At 36.1% G+C, this 23,477-nt stretch overlaps 1 protein-coding gene and 1 pseudogene across 8 annotated transcripts in view; both read left to right on the top strand.

Moving 5' to 3' along the window:
• TOPAZ1 (testis and ovary specific TOPAZ 1) overlaps window positions 1-23,477 on the top strand; it is a 102,630-nt gene that overhangs the window by 37,802 nt on the left and 41,351 nt on the right. For all 8 annotated transcript variants that reach the window (XM_045037984.1, XM_045037981.1, XM_045037979.1 and 5 more), the window contains 4 exons: window positions 7-70; window positions 10,764-10,915; window positions 11,123-11,215; window positions 12,267-12,382. In XM_045037984.1, coding sequence (XP_044893919.1) covers window positions 7-70; window positions 10,764-10,915; window positions 11,123-11,215; window positions 12,267-12,382 — 425 coding nt within the window. The remainder of the gene's footprint in view (window positions 1-6; window positions 71-10,763; window positions 10,916-11,122; window positions 11,216-12,266; window positions 12,383-23,477) is intronic.
• LOC102902065 lies at window positions 78-1,869 on the top strand (annotated as a pseudogene).

A 23,477-nucleotide genomic window follows, 5' to 3' on the forward strand; every position in this document is an offset into this window, starting at 1 on the left:
TTGTAGGTTTGTATGGATGTGTTTAAGAAATATATAAGCATCAACGAGCTGTGTTTGCTACAACGTGCAGGTATGAGACAGGGATGATTACTATAAATTCAAGAATGTGAGTATTTCAAGCAATGTGCAATTGTATCTTACAGTTTGAAAGTAAATTCAATACTTGTAAGTATGAAAACTGAATGCCTTAGAGTGGCTCTATTGGTGTTACAAATGATTAAAAATAAGTATGGCATTTTGGTTACTAAAAAATTATAATCCACCTAGCACTATCATTTTCTAAAACCAAATTGCATAATATAGATAGAAATTTTATGTATGTGTGTAAGACAAAAATATAACATAGATAATTGGCTTAAAATCTTTCTGAAGGGGTGTTTCAGAAACTAGATCTTCGCTACGTCTTTATCCTTCTCTTTTAACACTTACCCCTTGAGGCCGATGCACCATCCATACTGAGTTCTGTTCAGTTCCCTAAGCAGGACAGGCTGTGTTATATCAGAGCCACTGCTGTCCCTGCTGTCTATCTGGGATGCCTTTCTTTCATCCCTCTTCCCCACAGCAAAGACCTATTTATCTCGCAAGTTTTAGTCATAGGAAATAGGATTACCTCCTCTGTCAGCCGTTATCTGACTCTACTGCCTCATCCCATTCTCTGTCACCGTCTCCCCCTACTACACCTTGAGTGTCAAGAGGAAGGGACCAAGCTTATTTATATTTGTCACGCTGACACAGCCACCCAAGCCACATAGTATCATGGTAATAGAGCATGTTAGCTGCATATTCATCGGCTTGAAATCTCATTTGGTCAAAAACAAAATTTCTGACAAGTTTATTATTTGTTTTGCTGAGTGACATCATCTCCCCAAGGATTAAAGGAAGCGTCTGAGGGAACTGCTATGACTGAACTTACTCTTACAGTAAGGAGGAAGTAGGCAAGGGAGAAGTAATAGGAGCCTATATAGAGAATGTACCTATCACCCAGGCATTGATGGGAGAAGCTGCATGATTAGATGTCAATGAACATGTATATTCCAGAAATAATTCCATAGCATGAGATGTGGAAGAAAAGTGGATGACATGAAAAAAAAAAAAAAAAAAACAACAGGAAAACTCCCAAAATTGTAATTCTGATTGTGTAAACATCTAGTGTATCAGGAGAAATATATTTGAATTTAGTTTTAAAACAACAAATATAGGGATGGGTGGCGGTGTCTGTGCATGGAGGAGGTGGAGGAGGCCCCTGGCAGCCGCTTCTTGTCCCTGAGCCAATGCCAAGCGGTGTAGAGCCGGGGCAGGACCCCGAGCCGAGCCGGCTAAGCAGGCTCTGACTCCCTGCCATGGCCCAGAACTTCCATTGGGTGGACATCGACAAGTTTGATGAGAACAGGTTCCTGGGCAAGCAGGAGGAGGCAGCGGTGGCCAGACCATGCCCGGACCCTGGTGAGGCGGATGGCCTTCTGCAGCAAGGGGGTGTGCTTCGAGCATTCCGTTCAGCCTTGCAGAACTGTCCCATCAACACCAAGAATCAGGCCGTGAAGGAACGGTCCCAGAGCATGGTGCTGAAAGTACTTACAGATTTTAAGAGCAGAGCAATTGAGCAGGCTGTGCATTCACTGGACAGAAATGGCATTGACTTGCCAATCAAGTACATTTATAAAGGGTTTGAGAAGCCCACAGAAAACAGCAGTGCAGTGTTACCCCAATGGCATGAAAAGGCATTAGCAGTAGGAGGACTAGGCTCCATTATGAGTTCTCACAGCAAGAAAGACTTTAAAAAGAAAAAAAAAAAGGACTCCTCTTATCTTGAGAAGAATTTTGGATGCACAGGCTGATGAAGAAGAGATTGACACTGGACCATCTTCCTAGGAATTCCCAGCTAAACTATTTCAGGACATGCATCCACTGAAGTGTATTTTATTTTCAAGGTGGAGGGAGAAGTCGTCTGTTTCTTAAATCCTTTGTAGGATCTGATAGTCTATGCCTTTGTCCGCAAGTAACACAGAACTGATGTTGTAACTGCCTGCTGGAGTGGCTGGCGCATCTTGGCCAGGTGTACATGTGTGCTCTGCCTATTTAAAATGGAGGAGGGACTGAGCAGGTACAGATCCAAGGGCTGTGGTAAAAGGCAGAGCCTTGTTTTTTTGAAGTAGTAAAACTTCCAGGATTTGTACAGACATCCCTGGGAAGATGGGGCTCTCTTGGGTTCATTGTAAAGTGCCTACTGCTTCAATAAAGCTCTTGGCTTATTAGAATGTAAAAAAGATAATAATAATTAACAAATAAATAAAAATCAACAAATACAGAGAACAAAAATAAAGACCTATAATGAATGAAAGTTGGTAAGAACCTGTGGAAATTATGTTTGGTGTGAAAACAGAAACTTAGATCAGTGGAACAGAACAGATAGCTCAGAATAGAACCAATATTACATATAAAGAATTTTAATATTTAGAAAGACCAGAGAGTTTGGTAAGAGAAGACTCATTTAATGAATGATGTTAGGATAACTAGATACCTTTTTAGAAAGAGAAACGAATACCACAGGTATAAGGTGTAGGTCTAACTGCTCAGGCTCTACAGAGAACCTACATTGGTACACAGGGGAAGTTACCGAGTGGGTAGGACTCCTCATCCCCTATTTATCCATAGGTCCTCTTTTATATATTTTATATTTGATTTTACACATAAAATTCTCTTTCTGGAAGTGATTTTTGAATGTTTTACTTAGAAATAATTTCAAATTTCCAGGAAGTTGCAAAACTTAAAATAATACAAAGAATACCCACATATCCTTACTTTAATGTTTGCACTCATTCTCTCTATCCCCCTCTCCTTCTCTCCTTATATGCATGTGTGTGGTATACATGCACACACAACATTTTTTTCCCTGAACCATCCAAAAGTAGGTTACATGCATCATGGCTTTTTACTCCTAAATACTTCAGTGTATATTTCCAGGATATCCTCTTATGTAACCATGGCACATTTATCAACTCAGTAAATTTAACATTGGGTACAATACTTTTGTCTAATCTACATTTGTATTCAAATTCTGTCAGTTAACCCATAATGTCCTTACATCATTTTCCCCTCCAGATCAGGATCAGTCATTACATTTAGTTGTTCTCTTTATGCTCCGTTATTATAGAACACTGCCATTGTCTTTCTTTGATGTGTGTGTGTGTGTGTGTGTGTGTGTGTGTGTGTGTGTGTGTGTATGTATCTGTCTTCCCACCTAGATAACAACTGCACTGGCAGAATCTGGTACAACTGTTTTAGAACTCCAGAGCCTATTGAAGGTTTGCAACTTCTATGAGAAGACTTGAGGGATAAATTGGAGTTAATTTCAGTCCATTTCAGCTCTTAGCACAGTAACAACTGCCCATGCCTCATCAGAGCCATTTAATGGGCAGCTGCACATGACTTCCTGGAGCAGTTTGCACACAGCTTGTGAGAGCCAGAGTGGGGAAGAAAGATGCTGTCCCCCAAATTATCAGGGATCTACACTTAGATTGCTGATTGCTGCTTCTAATCACAGGTGCAAAGGGATGGGCAGCTCTTACTGCACTTTTCCCCATTGTTGCAAGCCCCTCTCCTTCCTGCTAGTGACTTCCAGAGGATTTAAAGAGCTAGCAACCTTTTTTTTTATCCTCCCTTTCAGTTTTCTCTTTTTTCCTTTACGGGAACAATTAGAGGCTAGAATATTCAAAAACAACTGCTGTATCCATTTATGGAGAAAACTAAAAAGTGACTATGCATGGGAAAGGCTCAGAAAAGACCTGAGTATACCTTAAGTTCACACATTATATAGTAATAAAAGTTTCAATATAGTAAGAAGATACAATAGTTATAAACATTTATATACCTAAAGACAGACCATCAAAATCTATAAAGCAAAAATTGACAGAATTAGAGACAGTTTTCCAATAATAGAGATTTCAGTATCCAATTCACAATAATGTATTGAGCAACCTGATAAAAGAGCCCTTGACACAATATACCAAATAGGTCTAACAGACATATACAGAATATTTTACCCAATAACAATAGCATACACATTCTTTTTGTGAACACATAGGACATTTTCCAGGATAGACAATATGTTAGGCCACAAATTAAGTCTCAACAGATTTTGAAAGATACATATTGCACAAAGTGTCTTCTGTGACTACAATAGGATAAAATTAGAAATCAGTAACAGAAGGAAAACTGGAAAATTCACAAAATGGTGGAAGTTGAACAGGTATATCAAAGGAGAAATTAGAAAAAACTTAGAGACAAATGAAGATGAAGCAGAACATACCAAAACGTATGGGATGCAGTGAATGTGCTGCTAAGAAGGAAGTTTAAGGCTTTAAAGGCTTACATTAAGAAACAAGAAAGATCTTAAATCAACAACCTACCTTTACAACTTAAGAAACTAGAGAAAGAAAAACAAACTAAACCCAAAGCTAGCAGAAGGAAGGAAATGATAAAACTTACAGCAGAGATAAAGGGAATAGAGAATAGAAAAACAATGAGAAAGAAAATCAGTGAAACTGAAAGTTGGTTCTTAAACCATCAAAATGAACAAATCTTTAGCTAGATTGACTAAGAAAAAAGGAATATTCAAGTTACTAAAATAAAAACTGAAAGACGTTAATGATTCTACAGAAAATAAAAAACAATTATAAAAGAATACTATGAATAATTGTACACAAAACTAGATGAACGAATTCCTAGAAACCCAAAACCTGCCAAGACTAAGTGATGTCAAAATCCAAATAGACCTATAACTAGTAAGGGGATTAAATCAGTAATCAGAAGGCTCCTGACATAATCCCTGCACCCAATGGCTTCATTTGTGAGTTTTACCAAACATTTAGAAAAGAGCTAATACCAGGACGCCTGGGTGGCTCAGTCAGTTAAGCAGCTGACTTCAGCTCAGGTCATGATCTGGTGGTTTGTGGGTTCAAGCCATGCATCAAGCTCTCTGCTGTCAGCACAGAGCCTGCTTTGGATACCCGGTCTCCCTCTCCTTCTCTCTCCACGTGTGCACTTTCTCTCTCTCTCTCTCAAAATAAATAAGTGTAAAGAAAAAAAAGAACCAATAGCAGTTATTCTCAATCTTTCCCAGAAAGTTGAAGAGGAGGGAACACGTGCTTACTCATTCTATGAGGTTGAGTTAGTCATTATTTTGATAGCGAGCAAAGCAAAGACACTAAAGAAAACTACAAATCAGTATCCTTTATGAAACTGATAAAAATTCCTCAACAGAATACTAGCAGACCAAAGTCAGCAGCACATTCAGAGGATTATACACCATGACCAAGTGGGATTTTATTCTTGGAATTGCAAGGATAGTTCAACATACAAAATCAAAGTAATACACCACATTAACAGAATGAAAAAGAAAAACCACATATTCCTTTCAATTGATGCAGAAAAAGCATGTGGTAAAATTCAACATTCTTTCATGATAAAAACACTCCAAAAAACTGGGAATAAGAGGAGACTGATGTAAAAGCTGTATAAGTTTCTCCCACTATCTGAAAGTAAAGTGTTCTTAGGAAACCTTTCATAAGCCAAAGTGACATAAAGTGGAGAAGCAGTTACCATTTTGTAGAAATGAAAATCCTCTTTAGGTTTCTCTGTTAGTGAAAATAGGTACAGGCATACCTCAGAGATGTTGTGAGTTCTGTTCCAGACCACTGCAATAAAATGAATATAGAAAAAATAAGTCAGATGAATTTTTTGTTTCCTGGTAAATATAAAATTTATATATTATAGTCTGTTAAGTGTGTAATAGGAAAAAACAATGTGCATATGAACCTTAGTTAAACTTTATTGCTAAAAAATTCTAACCATCATCTAAGCCCTCCATTAGTCCTAAACACTGATCACAGGTCACCACAACAGACGTAATAATGAAAAAGTTTGAAATATTTCAAGAATTACCAAAAGGTGACACACAGACATAAAATGAGCAAGTGCTATCGGAAAAATTGTGCCAATAGGTTTACTTGATGTAGGGTTCCCACAAATCTTTAATTTGTAAAAAAATGCAGTGTCTGCAAAGTACAGTAAAGCAAAGTACAATAAAACAAGGTAGGCACACTAAGCTAAGACTTTCATAAAAGTAAAGTGGATAAAGCAAACTTACAGAGAATGAGGGAAACCTGTATATAAAAAACCTATTGTAAATATCATGCTCAATGGTGAAAGACTGAAAACTCTTTCCCTTAAGATCAGGAACAAAGGCAAGGATACCTACTTTCATCACTTCTGTTCAGCATAGTCTAGCCAGAGTAATTAGGCAAGGCAAGGAAATGAAATGCATCCATTTTGGAAAGGAAGAAGTAAAATTATCTCTGCTTGCAAGTGATATGATCTTATATGTAGAAGTACTAAAAATTTGACACCAAAAAAAAAAAAAACCCTATAAGAACTAAAATATGAATTCAGCAAAGTAGGATATAGAATCAACATGCAAAAATCAGTTGCATTTTTGAGCAATCTGAAAAGGAAACTATAAAAACATTTCAATTACAACAGCATCAAAAATAATAAAATATTTAGGAGTTAACCAAGGAAGTGAAAGCCTTGTCTAATGAAATCTACAAAGCATTGCTGAAAGAAATTAAAGAAGGCCTAAACTAGTGGAAACACATTCCATGTTCACAGATTGGAAGACTTAATATTGTTAAAATTCAGCGCAGTCCCTATCAAAATCCCAATGACATTTGTCTGCAGAAATAGAAAAACCTATATATTATAAGGAATACCAAAACAATTTTTTATTTTCATTTTTTTCAAGTTTTTTTTTAAATTTATTATTTAAATTCAAGTTAGTTAACATAGTATTGATTTACTGGTGTAGTATTCGTTTCCAGAGTAGAACCCAGTGATTCATCACTTATATACAGCACCCAGGGCTCAATCCAACAAGTGCCCTCGTTAATACCCATTACCTACTTAGCCCATCACCCCACACAGCTCGCCTCCAGCGACCCTCAGATTGTTCTTTCTATTTAGGAGTCTCTTATGGTTTACCTCCCTCTCTGTTTTTATCTTATTTTTCTTTCCCTTCCCTTATGTTCATCTGTTTTGTTTCCTAAACTCCACATATCGAAGAGCAATCTTGAAAAAGAATAAAACTTGAGGAATCAAACTTCTGACTTGAAAGCTTCCTACAAAGCTACAGTAATCAAAAACTGTAGTACTGGCATAAAGACAAAACCAATGGAATAGAATAGAAAGCCCAAACATAAACCCTCATGGATACGGTCAAATGATTTTAGACAGTGGTGCCAATACTACTTCATGGGGAAAGGATAGTTTGTTTCAACAAATGGTGCTGGGAATGCTGGCTATCCAACATGCAAAAGTATAAAATTAAACCCTTACCTAACACTATATACAAAAATTAATTCAAAATGGATCAAAGACCTTAATGTACAAAATGTACAAAAATAAAGCTCTTGGAAGTCTTAAGGGCAAAAGCTCCACAGTATTGGTTTCACAGTAATTTCTCAGGTATGACACCAAAAACACAGACAACAAAAGAAAAATAAACAAATTGGACTTTATGAAAATTTTAAAAATTTGTGCATTAACCTACAGTATCTAAAGTAAAACAGCAACCCACAGAATGGGAGAAGATATTGGCAAATCATATATCTAACAATGGATTAGTATCTAGAATATATAGAGAACTCCTAAAACTCAACAGCAAAAAAAAAGCAACCTGATTGAAAAATAGGTAAAGTACTTCAATATACGTTTTTCCCAAGAAGATGTACAAATGGCCAATAAGCACATAAAAAGATGCTTAACGTCATTAGGGAAGGGCACATAAAACTACATGTGACACCACCTCACACCCATTAGGATGGTTACTATCAAATAAAATGTTAGGATATATAGAAATTGGAAATCTTGTGCACCATTGGTGAGAATGTAAAATAGTACACACACTATAGAAAATAGTATGGCAGTTCTTCAGAAACTTAAAAATAGAATTACCATATGACCCAGCAATTCTTCTAGGTATATACGCAAAAGAACTAACAGCAGAGTCTCAAAAGATACTTGTACAGTCATGTTCATAACAGCATTATTTATAATTTTTTTTTTCAACGTTTATTTATTTTGGGGACAGAGAGAGACAGAGCATGAATGGGGGAGGGGCAGAGAGAGAGGGAGACACAGAATCGGAAACAGGCTCCAGGCTCCGAGCCATCAGCCCAGAGCCTGACGCGGGGCTCGAACTCACGGACCGCGAGATCGTGACGTGGCTGAAGTCGGACGCTTAACCGACTGCGCCACCCAGGCGCCCCAACAGCATTATTTATAATAGCTAAAATGTAAAGAAACCCAAGTATTCATGACAGATTAATAGATTAGGAAAATGTGGTATATACATACAGAATATTATCCAGCCTTAAAAAGAGGAAATTCTAACACATGCTACAACATGGATGGATGAACCTTGAGGTCATTATGCTAAGTGAAGTCAGTCCATCACAAAGAGACAAATACTGTGTGATTCTATTTATGTGACGAAGTTCGAGTAGTCAAAATCATAGAGACGGAAAGTAGAGTGCTGGTTGTGGGGGGCTAGGAGGAGGTGAAAAGGGAGAATTGTCGTTTAATGAGTGTAGAGTTTCAGTTTTATAAGATGAAAAAATTTCATGGAGATGGATGAACATTTTGAATGTATTTAATACCACTGAACGGTACACTTCAAAATAATGAAGATGGTGGGGCGCCTGGGTTGGTTGGGGCTCAGTTGGTTAAGCGTCTGACTTTGGCTCAGGTCATGATCTCATGGTTTGTGAGTTCAAGCCCTGCATTGGGCCCTGTGCTGACAGCTCGAAGCCTGGAGCCTGCTTCTGATTCTGTGTCTCCCTTTCTCTCTCTGCCCCTCCACTGCTCACACTCTGAGTCTTTCTCTCTGTCTCAAAAATAAATAAACATTAAAAAATAATGAAGGTGGTAAATTTTATATTATGTGTATTTTATCACAATGAAAAATTGGGGGGGGGGGGCAAGCAATGTAGCAGGTTGTGTCAAAAGCCATCACAATTTTTAAACTTTTGTCACCCAACAGTTTAACCAGGAGAGATTATTTTAAAAAGAGAAGTTATATTAATATTTTAAAATTTAAAAGTAGTTCATGACAAAAGAAGGAGGGCTTCGTGTCATTTAGTGGACTACTTAAACATTAACAAATTTTTTCCAACTATCTTTTTTTTTTTAGTTTATTTATTTTGAGAGAGAGTGCCCATGTTCCCGAGGGCGGTGGGGCGGATGGGGATGGTGTTGGTGAGGAGAGAGAGCAGAGGAGAGAGAGAAAATGCCAAGAATTATCAATCGCCTCTCCATACCTCGGAGCCTGACACAGAGCTCGATCCGACAAACTGTGAAATCATAACCTGAGCAGAAATCACGAATCGGACGCTTAACTGAGCCACCCAGGCACCCCTCTTTTTTTAAACATGCAGTTCCAGTTTTATTAATAAATGATAATAGCAAGCACTCTGAATTTCCCATGTTACCTGCTAAGAAGGCAACTATGCAGATACTGCAAAATGAATATAAGGAAGAACTCATTTGTATGTGCCCAGGAAAAACAATTGTATATAAAGACGCTTTAAGAAAACCTGAATGTTGGGGCACCTGGGTGGCTCAGTCAGTTAAACATCTGATTTTGGCTTAGGTCATGATCTCATGGTTCCTGGGTTGGAGCCCCACGTCAGTCTCTGTGCTCATGGCTCAGAGCCTGGAGCTACTTCAGATTCTGTCTCGCTCTCTCTCTGCCCCTCCCTGTCCCTCCCTCTCTTTCTCTCTCTCTCTCTCTCTCTCTCTCTCTCTCTCTCTCAAAAATAAACATTAAGAAAAAAAAATTTTTTTAAAAGAAAACCTGAATGTTATTATATTGTATTAAGGTTGTTAAAGGTTATTGTAACTTCAACAATTATTTTTTCTTCTTATGCTATTATGCTATTGAACTTTATCAGTAGTTATTGACTTCCCCAAGCATCACCAAGTGATCCAGATAGTAATAAGTATTTTGGGCAGAAATAATTACACAAAAGTAAAGCCCAAAGTAATTTTTTTAAGGCAGTTTCAGCTAAGGTGTATAGATTTTGACCTATGAAATTTTGAAATTGGGAAAAAATAATGAATGAATGATCCCTAAAATTAATGGGGAAAATTTGTAATGGTTAAGTGTTGTATAGAAAATAGATTAAGGAATTGACATTAAGAAGTTACTTTGTCAAAGGAAATTAATCTGTACTTTTTAGTAGAATGTTCATAATCATAAACTGGAATAAAAAAACTATCCTTAGGATTAACATGTTGGTGGGGTTAAAATGACATTCTTGTGTGTGTCAGAATAGTCTACATCCACCCCCAATTACACAGTTTCTCATACATGACTAGGCCAGGCCTGAAGACTCCCTGAGAGCATGGCTCCCTCAGAGTTCATATTGAGACCATGGTATATGAGGTAACTTCGACATATTTCGTGTGGTTAGCACATTGAGTTAGCTCCCAGTCTAGTGCCTAGTATGCCTCGTTGATTTCAAATGTTGTGTGGTTATTAACTTCTGCTTTAATTTACTTTCATCAAATATTTCTGATGTGGAAATGTACCTTTCAAGAAAATAAATTTATACTACTTGATTTTTAAATATAGAAAATTTGCCTAATTTAGGAAAGATAAATATCTTAAAATCAGCACATGACTTTTATGTTTTGTTTGTTTGTTTTAGTAAACATGTTTATGGAGTACTACAGAAAGTTTCCTCCAGGTATACACTTTGATTTACAAGTGCTAAATGACCTTCTAAATTCTTTACTCAAACACTGTTTATTGAAAGAAGTATTTCAGGTAGTGAACCTCAGCATAATGGTTAAAATGCTGGTAAGTAACCTAAAAATATATACTTTCTAACTCATATGTGAACTTCTCTGTTATGTTTCTTGTTTGTATAATTTAGCAGTTAAATTTCTGTGTTGTCGAATACTTCCTAGAGAACACTTGTGTTTTTCAGCATAAACGAATTTGAGAAACTTAAGGTGTACAGAAAGAAGACATGAAAATGAGTGTAATTTTTTTTGTTTTATCCAGCCTGCTCTGAAAATATTACTAAAAATATTTGAGCATGTGGCAACTATGAAATTAAGGAATGCTGTACCTGCTTTAATTGATATATTTCGTAAGGTATGCTTTATTTTATCTCTTTTATTCTCTGATAGTGACTAACCAAGAAAATAATTCTTTCCACTAACACTCTTAAAGCACCTTTTATCCACATTATTGATGCCAAAGAATTCTGTTTTTCAGAAATGTTCTTTTTCTCTTGAAATAAATAAATCATTACAAGCACTCCAGGTGACTTCTTTTTAAGTTGTGAAGTCATCTTTATACCTTAAAAATGATTAAAGAAAACTCTCTTCATCAAAAAGATTTGAGGTCATTTATAACAAAAATAAATATGCAAATCAATATATAAATAGAAAATCATGACCGAAACAAAGGAAGTAGATAGGGAAAAACATGGAGGTTAGGAATTAATTTTATATTTGACACTAAACAAAAAGAAAAATAATTTTCATGGCTTCCTAAAAATATGTTAAAATTTGTACTTTTGGATGCTTACTGGTATTTAGCACTGCATGGCCATCCATTTCAGAATAGGCTAACTGCAAGAAAGCCTGCATTTTCTTTAAGGAGCAGCATTGGAACCACTCTAGCAGATGTACGGATATTTCAGTGAATGCCTCTAGTTCCACTTTACAAAACTTGACAGAATTACCTGCCTAGAAATTTTTTGAACCAGAAATTACTGATTACCACTAATAGTTGTAGAAAAGCTCGGTTTGATACTTCTCAGGAAGTTTACAATCTGGGATAAGGTATAAACACCAGTGCTATGCTAAAGATGAAATGAGTACAAAACAAGATGTACGGACGATAAATTCATTGAGATAACTTGAAAAACAGAAAGAATATTCAAGTTTTGAATTAAAGAATTATTTTCATTTTCACTTTAAATTCTTAAAGTAGGGTGTCTAATTTTGGTTCTCAAATATTGGAAGAAAATATGCATCAGACTTTTTAAGTGAATTTTAATTCTGCTTGTCTGCTTATTTCATTTTGTCCACCAGTCTCCTAATTGTTACATACTGGTTTTTAACTTTTTCATATTTGTATAAAAATGATTCCTTTTCTTTTTTTCTTTTTTTTTTTTTTTTTTTTTTGTCTTCTACAGTTTGTTGAAGTTGGGATGGTGTTTGACCCAGAACACTTTAACTATATCATCAAGCTCTTATACCAACTACAGGCTTCCCAACAAGAAATAACTGCAGTTCTGGAAATGAAATCCAGGTGAGAAAAGTCATTATAATTAAGGTTAAATTTTATATTTATATATATATTTTTTCTATATATTTATATATTTAAATATATATACTTATGGACTTACAAAGGATGAAAGGAAAGCACTTACTTACCACTGTTCAAACACCTGGGTAGTTACCCACCATAAGCCCTTCTCCCATCTCTTGGCTCTGTCCTAGTCACATCGTCATTAGTCGGGCTGCCTCTAGACAGCCCTTCTGACCAGCCTCACCAAATCTTTGTCAGTACCTCATTCATCTCCATGCCTGCACATCAAGTGTAAAAGGAATCTCTTATCCTTTGTTTCAGAACTTACTTAATTACACTTACTGCACTCTCTTTTATGTATATAAATTGCGTTAATTCTTTATTTTCTTTCACTTCTTTTCATGTTAGCTATAATAAAATACTTTAATCCCCTTCTTCATCTGTCTCTCACTTGTTCAGTTTCTCTATGTGGCTCATAGGACTCCCAAGACTTTTTTATTTGGAAACCTATGATAATTATGAGCAGTATCATAATATACCTGTATTGAGAAAAAGGAAAGCCTTGACTTTTACAGAAATTTTAAGTAAACCGTTATATACATAGAGAAAGTATTACACATTGTGTTTAAAAGAACTGTGACTTTTGAATGAAATCATAGTTGATAGAATACAAATGGTATTAACCACCAAAGTCCTTGAGAATGCCTAGAAAGTTCCTTCATACAGCTTCCACAGCTGTTGTCATCTCCTTTCTCATTATTTTCTAATACAGAGCTTTTGCCTTCCTTGGTTCATAGTGTCCGTAGGCCAAAAGAAGTACATTAATAGTCACATTTATTACGTAGTTAGATGCAAACAAGTTAATAGTAGTAATTTTATGATATCTGACAGAAGGTTCTTAAAAATTTTAAATAACCTGTGAGGCTCCTATGCATTTGCTGTAGTGCCCTGGATGTCATGGTACACAGATAGGGAATTGCAGTGATTCTACTAAGTAATAGGACGTCCCTTGAAGCACCAGCATTGAAGATACATTTGACTTCTTCAAGTTCTGGGAGTTGTTTCATTTCTTTAACTAATGATAATTGCAATTTATGTTGTCTATAAAAATTATAATACTCTTCAGGCTACATAAAGTGTTGGGACTACTTAGGAAATAAATTTTTGTGAGAAGAATGTCTAGCATAGAGTTCTGGGATTAAATCCATTTATAATAACTAGAGTACATCGATGTTTTCTTCAGAACATTAAGTCATTCCTCTTCTGATCCACATGCTAACAAGTTGGCTTTTTGGACACTGGCAGCTATGACAGAGCTGAAATGGCTAGCAGATGTTAGTCTTCTGCCAGATTGAGTAGTATCTGGCACAAGGGAAGTGTGCGCGTCCATGTTCAAAAGAAGCAGTAGTACCCTGGTACCCAGAACAGCTATACAACTCAACCCTTCAGGCACTGATTGGGAAAAGGATCGCTTGATATAGGAAGACTCCAGAACAAACCAGCCTTAGTTTTCAAATTTTCAAATTGACACAATCCCACAAATATTTTTGTAGTTTATTTTACAGCCCCTAATTTTGAAAATTGTATCCTTAAATACTCTACTACTTCGTATGCTCCCACTTCAAAAGAATTATCTAGTATTTTTAAGAGGAATTAACATTGGTGACCTATTTGATGAAGGACAGACTAGGAAAATAACTCAGTAGTTAAAAGGTACAGTTTATGGTTGGGGATGTGGATGCAGCCTCAATGCAGAAGGAAAAAAAAATTAATATTATTTTATATTTGTATTTTCCTGACACCTGTTGAAATAATTACCCTTTTCTGGCCTAGGGAAATGCGTTTCAATAGACACTCATACTTTGATTTTATTACAGTTTTTAATTAGGTAGTTTATAGTTCATTTGGAAGGTTTTCACTTTCAGTAGATAAGGCTGCTAGAAAAAACTTCTAACATTTACTTTCAGGATATCAGTGAGAATGTAGGTGTGTCTATAATCTAGGACATTTAACATACATTTAATGAGTAAATTTTTTTATTTTGAAATAATTTTAGACTTATAGAAATGTTGCAAAAATTAGTATAGAGACTTCCCATGAACCCTTCATCTAGCTTCCCTTCATGTTAATATCCTACATAGTAATGGTGCAGTTATCAAAACCAGGAAATCACTACTGTAAAACCCAATTAACTACACGTCTCAGTGCATCCTCATAGGAGGTACATGGTGCCAATACATTTTAGATAAGTTAACCTTGATAACTTAGTAAAAACAGTGTTAACTGCCAGGTTTCTGCATGTAAAGATACTCTTTGCCCCTTTGTAATTAATATTTGGGGGAAGAGACTTTAACATTATACATTATCTGGTTCCTCCTCAAACCTTTACACATTAATTTTAGGATTCATCAGGGGATCTTTCCTGGAGGTTACTACTGTGGTATTTGCCCCATGGTGATTTTGTATTTTCCCTATTTCTTCTACATTTTTTTAATTGGAATTTTGAGTAAAGGAGAGTTGCCCCTTCTTCATTTATTTCTTCATTTATTTATATCAGTATGAGCTCATGTATATTTATTTTATTTTAGGGGTTATATATGATCTAATACTATTATTATTTTGTTGCTCAAATTATTCCAGATTTGACTTTTGGGAAGTGCTTCAGGGTAGTTCCTGTATCCTTCCATCACATTCTGTTCATTTTTCTACCATTTTCTTATTTTTTGGAGCCATAAAGTTGCTTTAAGTGTCATCTTCTGTTTTTCCTCCTGCAACATTGGCAGCAACCAAGGAGCTTCTCCAAGGAGCTTTGGTTCCTTTTATGGGAGAGTGGTATTCGAAGACCAAGATCTGATCATTGCTACAGGAGCATAACTGCAGCCAGGGCTTCTGAGTGGACAGGGCTAGGAAATATATGCATGCAAATGTGTAAACAAAATATGTAAATAAAAATACACATAGGAAATATATGTGTGCCTATATATATATAGACATATACATATATACACAAAAAACAAATTTTTCTCTTTGTACGTATATTTAAAAAACATGAGTTCATACTGACAGCTTGATTCTAATCCAACACCACAGGTTTATTTTAGCCTTCCCTTTTTCTTATTTATAAATTCTTTCTGACAGTAAGAAACCTGACTTTCATTATGAATAATATGTTTAGTCATTTATCCATCCTATCCACATAAAGTGGTGTCAGAACTGCTAACCCATACCCCTGTGAAAAAAAAATTTATTTAGAGTATGGTATTAGTATAAAGTTATTTTTTTTCTTTAGTCTTATAGTATTCAGCCAAAAAAATTATTTCCTCAGTTACTTAGGTTAGTTCTTTTTTTCCTCACTCCTTTCAGTGTGGTTATTCATTTGTAGAACATTGAGGTTATTCATTACTGTTTGTTTTATATTTTGAGTTCTTCCAAATCCTGGTTTTAATTATTTAAGGAGGTATATGAAACATTACTGTTTGTTCTAAGAGTCAAAGCTGTACTAAAATGTATGCAATGAAAAGTGTTGGTTCTCCTTACCCCTAATGCCCTATTTCCATTCCTTCTTTTTACCTGTTTTCCACCTACTCAAGGTAGCCAGTATTTTAGTTTCTGGTTTGTCCTTCTTATAATGTGTAGATACATATATATATTTTGTTATGTTTAATTCTTTCTTACATAAAGTGTATCATACAATAAATGCTCTCTTCAACTTTGCTTTTTTCACTAAAACAGTATATCCTGGAAATCAATTTAAATTAGTATAGGGAAATTTGTCATCCTTTTTTAGAACTGCACCATACTTCATTGTGTGGATATTCATACAATGCTGCAGTGAATAACCCTGAATATATGTATTTTTGTATTGTTGGAGGTATATTTTTATGGTATATTTCTAGAATTGGGATTGCTTGGTCAAAAGATAAGTGCACTACTGTACAAAGTACTCAAAAAGGTATGGATAACCAAAATGAAATTCTAAGAATATTCAAGTAACCCCAAAGGAAGATAAAGGGAAACAGAACATATAATAAAATGGCAGACTTAAGCTTTTTAGCTTATCAATATTCACTTTAAATGTAAATGTTCTTTCTTTTGAGAGAGAGAGAGAGAAAACATGTGCGTGTATTTGTGCATGTGCACACATGAGCAGGGAAGGGTAGCGTGGGAGAGAATGAAAGAAGGGGCACGTGGGAGAGAGTGAGAGAATCTCAAGCAGGCTCCTCGCTCAGCACCGAGCCCAGTGTCAGGCTTGATCCCACAACCCTGGGATCAGGACCTGAGCTGAAATCAAGAGTCAGATGCTCAGCCAACTGAACCACCCAGCTGCCCCTAAATGTAAATATTCTAATTATAACAATTAAATGACAGCAGTTGGCAGAGTAGATATAAAAGCACGATCCAACTATATACTATCTATAAGAAATTCACTTCCAATATGAAGATATAGGTAGGTTGAAAGTTAAAGCATGGAAAACGATATACCATACAAATGGTAATTTTAAAGAAAGAATGTGAATGGCTGTATTGATTACGGGTAAGATACACTTCAGAGCAAAGAAAATTACCAGAGACAAAGAAGAACACTGCATAATAACAAAATCGTCACTACACCAAGAATGCTTAGCAATCTGAAATGTGTATGCAGCAGACAAAAGAGCTTCAAAATATGTGAAACAAAACTGATAGAGCTGAATGGATAAAATAGACAAATCTGTAATTTTAGTTGGAGACTCTATAATACCAAATTACCAAAAAAGATAGTAAGGAAGGAACAAAGGAACTACAAAATAGCCAGAAAACAATTTAACAAAATGCCAGTAGTGAGTCTTGCCTATCAATTATTACTTGAAATGTGACTGGATTAAATTCTTCAAATGAAAGGCAGTGTCTAAATGGATTAAAAACAAGATCCAGCTATATGCCACCTTCTAGAGACTTACTTCAGCTATAAAGATACATATACACTGAAAGTGAAGGGATGAAAAAAAAGCTGTTCCATGCACATGGAAACCAAGAGGGCAGGATATACTTTTTCTGAGAAATACTAGACTTTTAAGTGGGAAGAGACAAAGTCATTATACAAGGAAAGGAGTCAGTTCATCAAAGGGTATAACAATTGTATAAGGCACCTGGGTGGCTCAGTCAGTTGAGTGTCCGACTCTTGATTTTGGCTCAGGTCATGATCCTGGGATCATGGGATTAAGCCCCGAATCAGGCTCAGCACTGAGTGTGGAGCCTACTTAACATTCTTTCTCTCTCCCTCTGCCCCTCTCCCTGGCTTGTGCGCTCTCTCTCTCTCCCAAAATAAAAACATAGATAGGGAATATAACAATTGTAAATATATAAATATATATATATATATATATACACACACACACACACACACACACACATACACACACACACACACACCCAACATGAGAGCAGCCTAATATCTAAAGCAAATATTAACAGATCTAATGGGAGAAATAGACACCAGTATAATAAAAGTAGAGGATGTCAGTACTTATTTCAACAATGGGTATATCATCCAGCAGAAAATCAGTAAAGAAACATGTGACGTGAACTACACTTTAGACTAAATGGACCTAACAGATATATACAAAACAATTCCATCCAACAGGAGCAGAACAGACATTCTTCTGAAGCACATTCAGACCATTCTCAGGATAGATCATATGTTAGTTCACAAAACAAGTAAACAAAATTTAAGAGGATTGAGTCAAGTATCTTTCCTGATTACAATGATATGAAACTAGAAGTCAATAACAGGAAGAAAACTGGAAAACCCACAGATATGTGGAAATTAAACAGATACTCCTAAACAACCAGTTAATCGAGGAATAAATCAAAAGGGAAGTAAAAAAAACCTTAAACAAATGAGAATGGAAATGCAACATACCAAAATCTATGGGATACAGCAAAAGCAGTTCTAACAGAGACCTTTATAGTGATAAATGCCTACACTAAGAAAAAAGAAGGATCTGAAACCTAACTGAATATGTACCTCAAGGAAGTAGAAAAAGAAGAACAAACTAAGGTCAGGGTTAATGGAAGGAAATAAAGATCAGAGCAGAAATAAGTAGAAACTAGAAAAGCAATAGAAAAACAAAACCAAGGGTTTGTTTTCAAAAAGATAAAATTGGCAAACCTTTAGCTACACTAAGAAAAAAGGAGAGATGGAGCAAATAAATCAGAAATGAAAGAGGAGACATAACTGGCAGCACAGAAATACAAAGGCTATTAAAAGACTAAGAACGGTTACACACCAACTGATTGGACAATCTAGAAGAATTGGATAAATTCCTAGAAACCTACAACTTGCCAAGTCTGAAACATGAAGAAATAGAAAAATTGAACAGACAGTTTTGAGTAAGGAGATTAAAAATCTTTCCATAAAGAAAAACCTAGGACTAGATGGCTTCACTGATGAATTTTACCAGTTAAGGAAGAATTAATACCAATCCTGCTCAAACTCTTCTAAGAAATTGAAGATGAGAGGACACTTCCAAACTCATTTACAAGTCCAGTATTACCCTGATACCAAAGTCAGACAAAGGTACCACAAAAACTGAAAATCACAGGACATTTTTCTTGATGAACATAGATACAAAATTCTCAACAAAATATTACCAAACCAAATTCAACTGCGCATCATACGCCAAGATAAAGTGGGATTTGTCCCTGGGATACAGTAATGGTTCAACATGTGTAAATCAATAAATATGATATGTCCCATTAATAGAATGAAGGATGGATATCAAATGGTTCTCTCAGTAGATACAGATAAAGCATTTGACCAAACTTAACATCCTTTTGTGATAAAAACTCTCAACAAATTATGTATAGGGAAAATGGTACCTCAGTATAACAATGGCCATATATGATGAGGCCGCAGCTACCATACTTCACAGTACAAAGCTGAAAGATTTTTCTCTAAGATCAGGAACAAAGAAAGGATGTCTACTGTAACCACTTATGTTCAGCACAGTGTGGTGCTCCACCTAGGGGTGGAGTAATTAGGCAAGAAAAAGAAATCATGGGTGCCTGGGTGGCTCAGTTAGTTAAGTGTCCAACTTGAGCTCAGGTCGTGATCTCATGGTGCACAAGTTCAAGCCCCATGTCAGGCTCTGTTCTGACAGCTCAGAGCCTGGAACCTGCTTCAGAATCTGTGCCTTCCTCTCTCTCTCTGCCCCTCCCCCACTCACACTCTGTCTCTGTCAAAAGTAAATAAACATTAAAAAAAATTTTTGATGGGATCTCATCAAAATAAAAAGCTTCTGCACAGTGAAGGAAACAGTCACCAAAACTAAAAGGCAACTGACAGAATGGGAGAAGATATTTCCAAATGACATATCAGATAAAGGGCTAGTATCCAAAATCTATAAAGAATTTAATCAAACTCAACACCCCCCCCCAAAAAAATCCAGTGAAGAAATGGGCAAAAGATTTGAACAGACACTTCTCCAAAGAAGACATCCAGATGCCCAACCGACACGTGAAAAAATGCTCAACATCACTCATCATCAGGGAAATACAAATCAAAACCACAATGAGATACCACCTCACACCTGTCAGAATGGCTAACGTTAACAACTCAGGCAACAACAGATGTTGGCGAGGATGCGGAGAAAGGATCTCTTTTGCATTGTAGGTGGCAATGCAACCTGGTGCAGCCACTCTGGAAAACAGTATGGAGGTTCCTCAAAAAACTAAACATAGAACTCCCTATGACCCAGCAATTGCACTATTAGGCATTTATCCACGGGATATAGGTGTGCTGTTTCGAAGGGACACATGCACCCCCATGTTTATAGCAGCACTATCAACAATAGCCAAAGTTACGGAAAGAGCCCAAATGTCCATCGATGGATGAATGGATAAAGAAGATGTGGTATATATATATACAATGGAGTGTTACTCGGCAGTCAAAAAGAATGAAATCTTGCCATTTGCAACTACGTGGATGGAACTGGAGGGTATTATGCTAAGTGAAATTAGTCAGTCAGAGAAAGACAAAAATCATATGACCTCACTCATAGGAGGACTTTAAGAGACAAAACCGATGAACATAAGGGAAGGGAAACAAAAATAATATAAAAACATGGAGGGGGACAAAACAGAAGAGACTCATAAATATGGAGAACAAACTGAGGGTTACTAGAGGGGTTGTGGGAGGGGGGATGGGCTAAATGGGTGAGGGGCACTAAGGAATCTACTACTGAAATCATTGTTGCTAACAATCATATGCTAACTAATTTGGATGTAAATTTTAAAAAATAAAAAATAAAATTTTTAAAAAATTTTTTAAAGAAAAATAAAAGACATTCAAATTAGAAAGAAAGAATTAGAATTGTCTCTGTTTGCAGATTACATGATCCTACATACAGAAAACCTTAAAGACGCCACCAAAAATCGTTAGAACTAATTTAAGTAAAGTTGCAGGATGTCATATCCACATACAAAAATCAGTTGCGTATTGAAAAAGCATTTGACAAAATGCAACATCCATTCATGATAAAAACCCTCAACAAAATAGGGTTAGAGGGAACATACCTCACCATAATAAGGGCCATATATGAAAAACCCACAACTAATATCATCCTCAATGGGGGAAAACTGAGAGTTTTCCTTTTGCAGTCAGGAACAAGACAGGAATGTCCATTCTGACCCCTGTTATTTAACATAGTATTGGAAGTCCTAGCCACAGCAATTAGACAGCAAATTGGCAAGGAAGAGGTAAAACTTCCACTATTATATGCAGATGACATGATACTCTATACAGAAAACCCAAAAGACTCTACCCAAAAAATTGCTAGAACTAATACATGAATTCAGCAGTCTTAGAATATAAATTCGTTGTACAGAAATCCATTGCATTTCTATATACTGACAATAAAGCAGCAGAAAAAGAAAGAAAGGGATGGATCCTGTTTACAATTGCACCAAAAACCGTAAGACACCTAGAAATAAACCTAACCAAAGAGGTGAAATTTCTGTACTACGAAAACTATAGAACACTAATGAAAGAAATTGAGGAGGGCACAAGAAATGGAAAGATGTTATTTTGATGGTATCTTCTCAGAGCTAGAACAAACAATCCTAAAATTTGTATGGAACCACAAAATATCCCAAGCAGTCAAAGCAACCTGGAAAAAACAAAGCAAAGCTGGAGGCATCACAATTCTGGACTTCAAGTTATAGTACAAAGCTGTAGTGATCAAAACAGTATGGTACTGGCACAAAAATAAACACATATTTCAATGGAGCAGAATACAAAAGTCAGAAATGAACCCACAACTATGTGGTCAGTTTTCAACAATCCAATTGGGAAAAAACAGTCTCTTTTACAAATAGTATTGGGAAAACTAGACAGCAACATGCAAAAGAATGAAACTGGACCTCTTTCTTACACCATACACAAAAATAAATTCAAATGGATCAAAGACCTAAATGTGAGACATTAAAATCCTAGTAACCTCTTTGACCTTGGCCATAGCAACTTCTTACTAGATACATCTCCTGAGGCAAGGGAAACAAAAGCAAAAATAAACTATTGGGAATTCATCAAAATAAACTTCTACACAGCAAGGGAAACAATCAACAAAACTAAAAGGCATCCTACAGAATGGGAGAGGATATTTGCAAATGGCATATCTGATAAAGGGTTAGTATCTAAAATAAATGAAGAACTTATAAAACTGAATATCCAAAAAAGAATAATCCAGTTAACAAATGGGCAAAAGACATAATTAGACATTTTTCCAAAGAAGACATATAGATGGCCAACAGACACATGAAAATATGTTCATCGTCACCATCTAGGAAATGCAAAGCAAAACTGCAATGAGATGTCACCTCACACCCGTCAGAATGGCTGAAATCAACACACACAAAAAAACAAAACACATGTTTTGTGTGTTTAAACATATTCACATATTAAAATATGTTCATTATCACTTACCATCCAGGAAATGCAAAGCAAAACTACCAATTCTCACACCTGTCAGAATGACTAAAATCAATAACCCAAAAACAACAGGTGTTGGCAAGAATGTCAGGAAAGGGGAACCCTCTTGCACTGTTGGTAGGAATGCAAACTGGTGCATCCACTCTGGAAAACAGTATGAAGTTTCCTCGAAAAGTTAAAAATAGAACTACCCTACGATCCAGCAGTTGCACCACTAGTATTTACCAAAAGAATATAAAAATACTAAGTCAAAGGGATACATGCACCCTGATGTTTATAGCAGCATTATCTACGATTGCCGAGTTATGGAAGCAGCTCAAATGTCCATCAACTGATGAGTGGATAAAGAAGTTGTGGTGTGTGTAAAACCTTGGCTTGTGAGGAACTTGTTCTGTGAGTGTTCCACAAGATGAGCAAACATTTCTAACAAATTTTAACTTGATAAACGAGTGAGGTCTTGCAATATGAGTAGTATGCAATGCTGAATGTCACATGATCACAACTTAGCCATTGGTTCTTCTCTGTCTCGCTGCAGATTGTGTGTGATCATCTCTCATACTCGGATGCTCGGTCTCAGGCCACAGTGTTTGGCAGAAATCAGTGATTTTTCAGAATGCTGGAAGGTGCCCACAGCTGGTACTACTAGTGTGTTTTTTTGTCACTTCAAAGCACCTATGGACAGTCATTTGCTTTTGCATACAAGAGTATGCTTAGGAATGCTTTGCTTCATTCTGGGTCAGGCTGCCTGCAGATATAGACCCTTTCCTCTGCTGTCTTACTGCCTGTTACATTAAATACAGTATATGACAAGAGTTTATTAATACTGTACTGTAGTCAACATGTGTGAGCATATACAATGGCCCCCATGCAGAAAAAAGTTGAAAAGAAAGGCAGTAAGAAGATAATTACAATGGAAGTAAAAAAGGAGAAGTACAGATGAGGTATGCAGATGGCCAAAATTGCAAGATTTTATAAGAAGTCTATGTCTATATCTCGTTTGCAGAGGAGGAGGAGATAAAGGTATCCCTCATTTCAGATGAGATTAGGGAAATGGGTAAAATGTGAGAAACAGTGCAAGATTTTGGAGAAAAGCACCACCTGATGAAGGCTTTAGCAGTGCAAGCG

This window comes from Felis catus, chromosome C2 (assembly GCF_018350175.1).
Source record: "Felis catus isolate Fca126 chromosome C2, F.catus_Fca126_mat1.0, whole genome shotgun sequence".
Classification (NCBI taxonomy): domain Eukaryota; kingdom Metazoa; phylum Chordata; class Mammalia; order Carnivora; family Felidae; genus Felis; species Felis catus.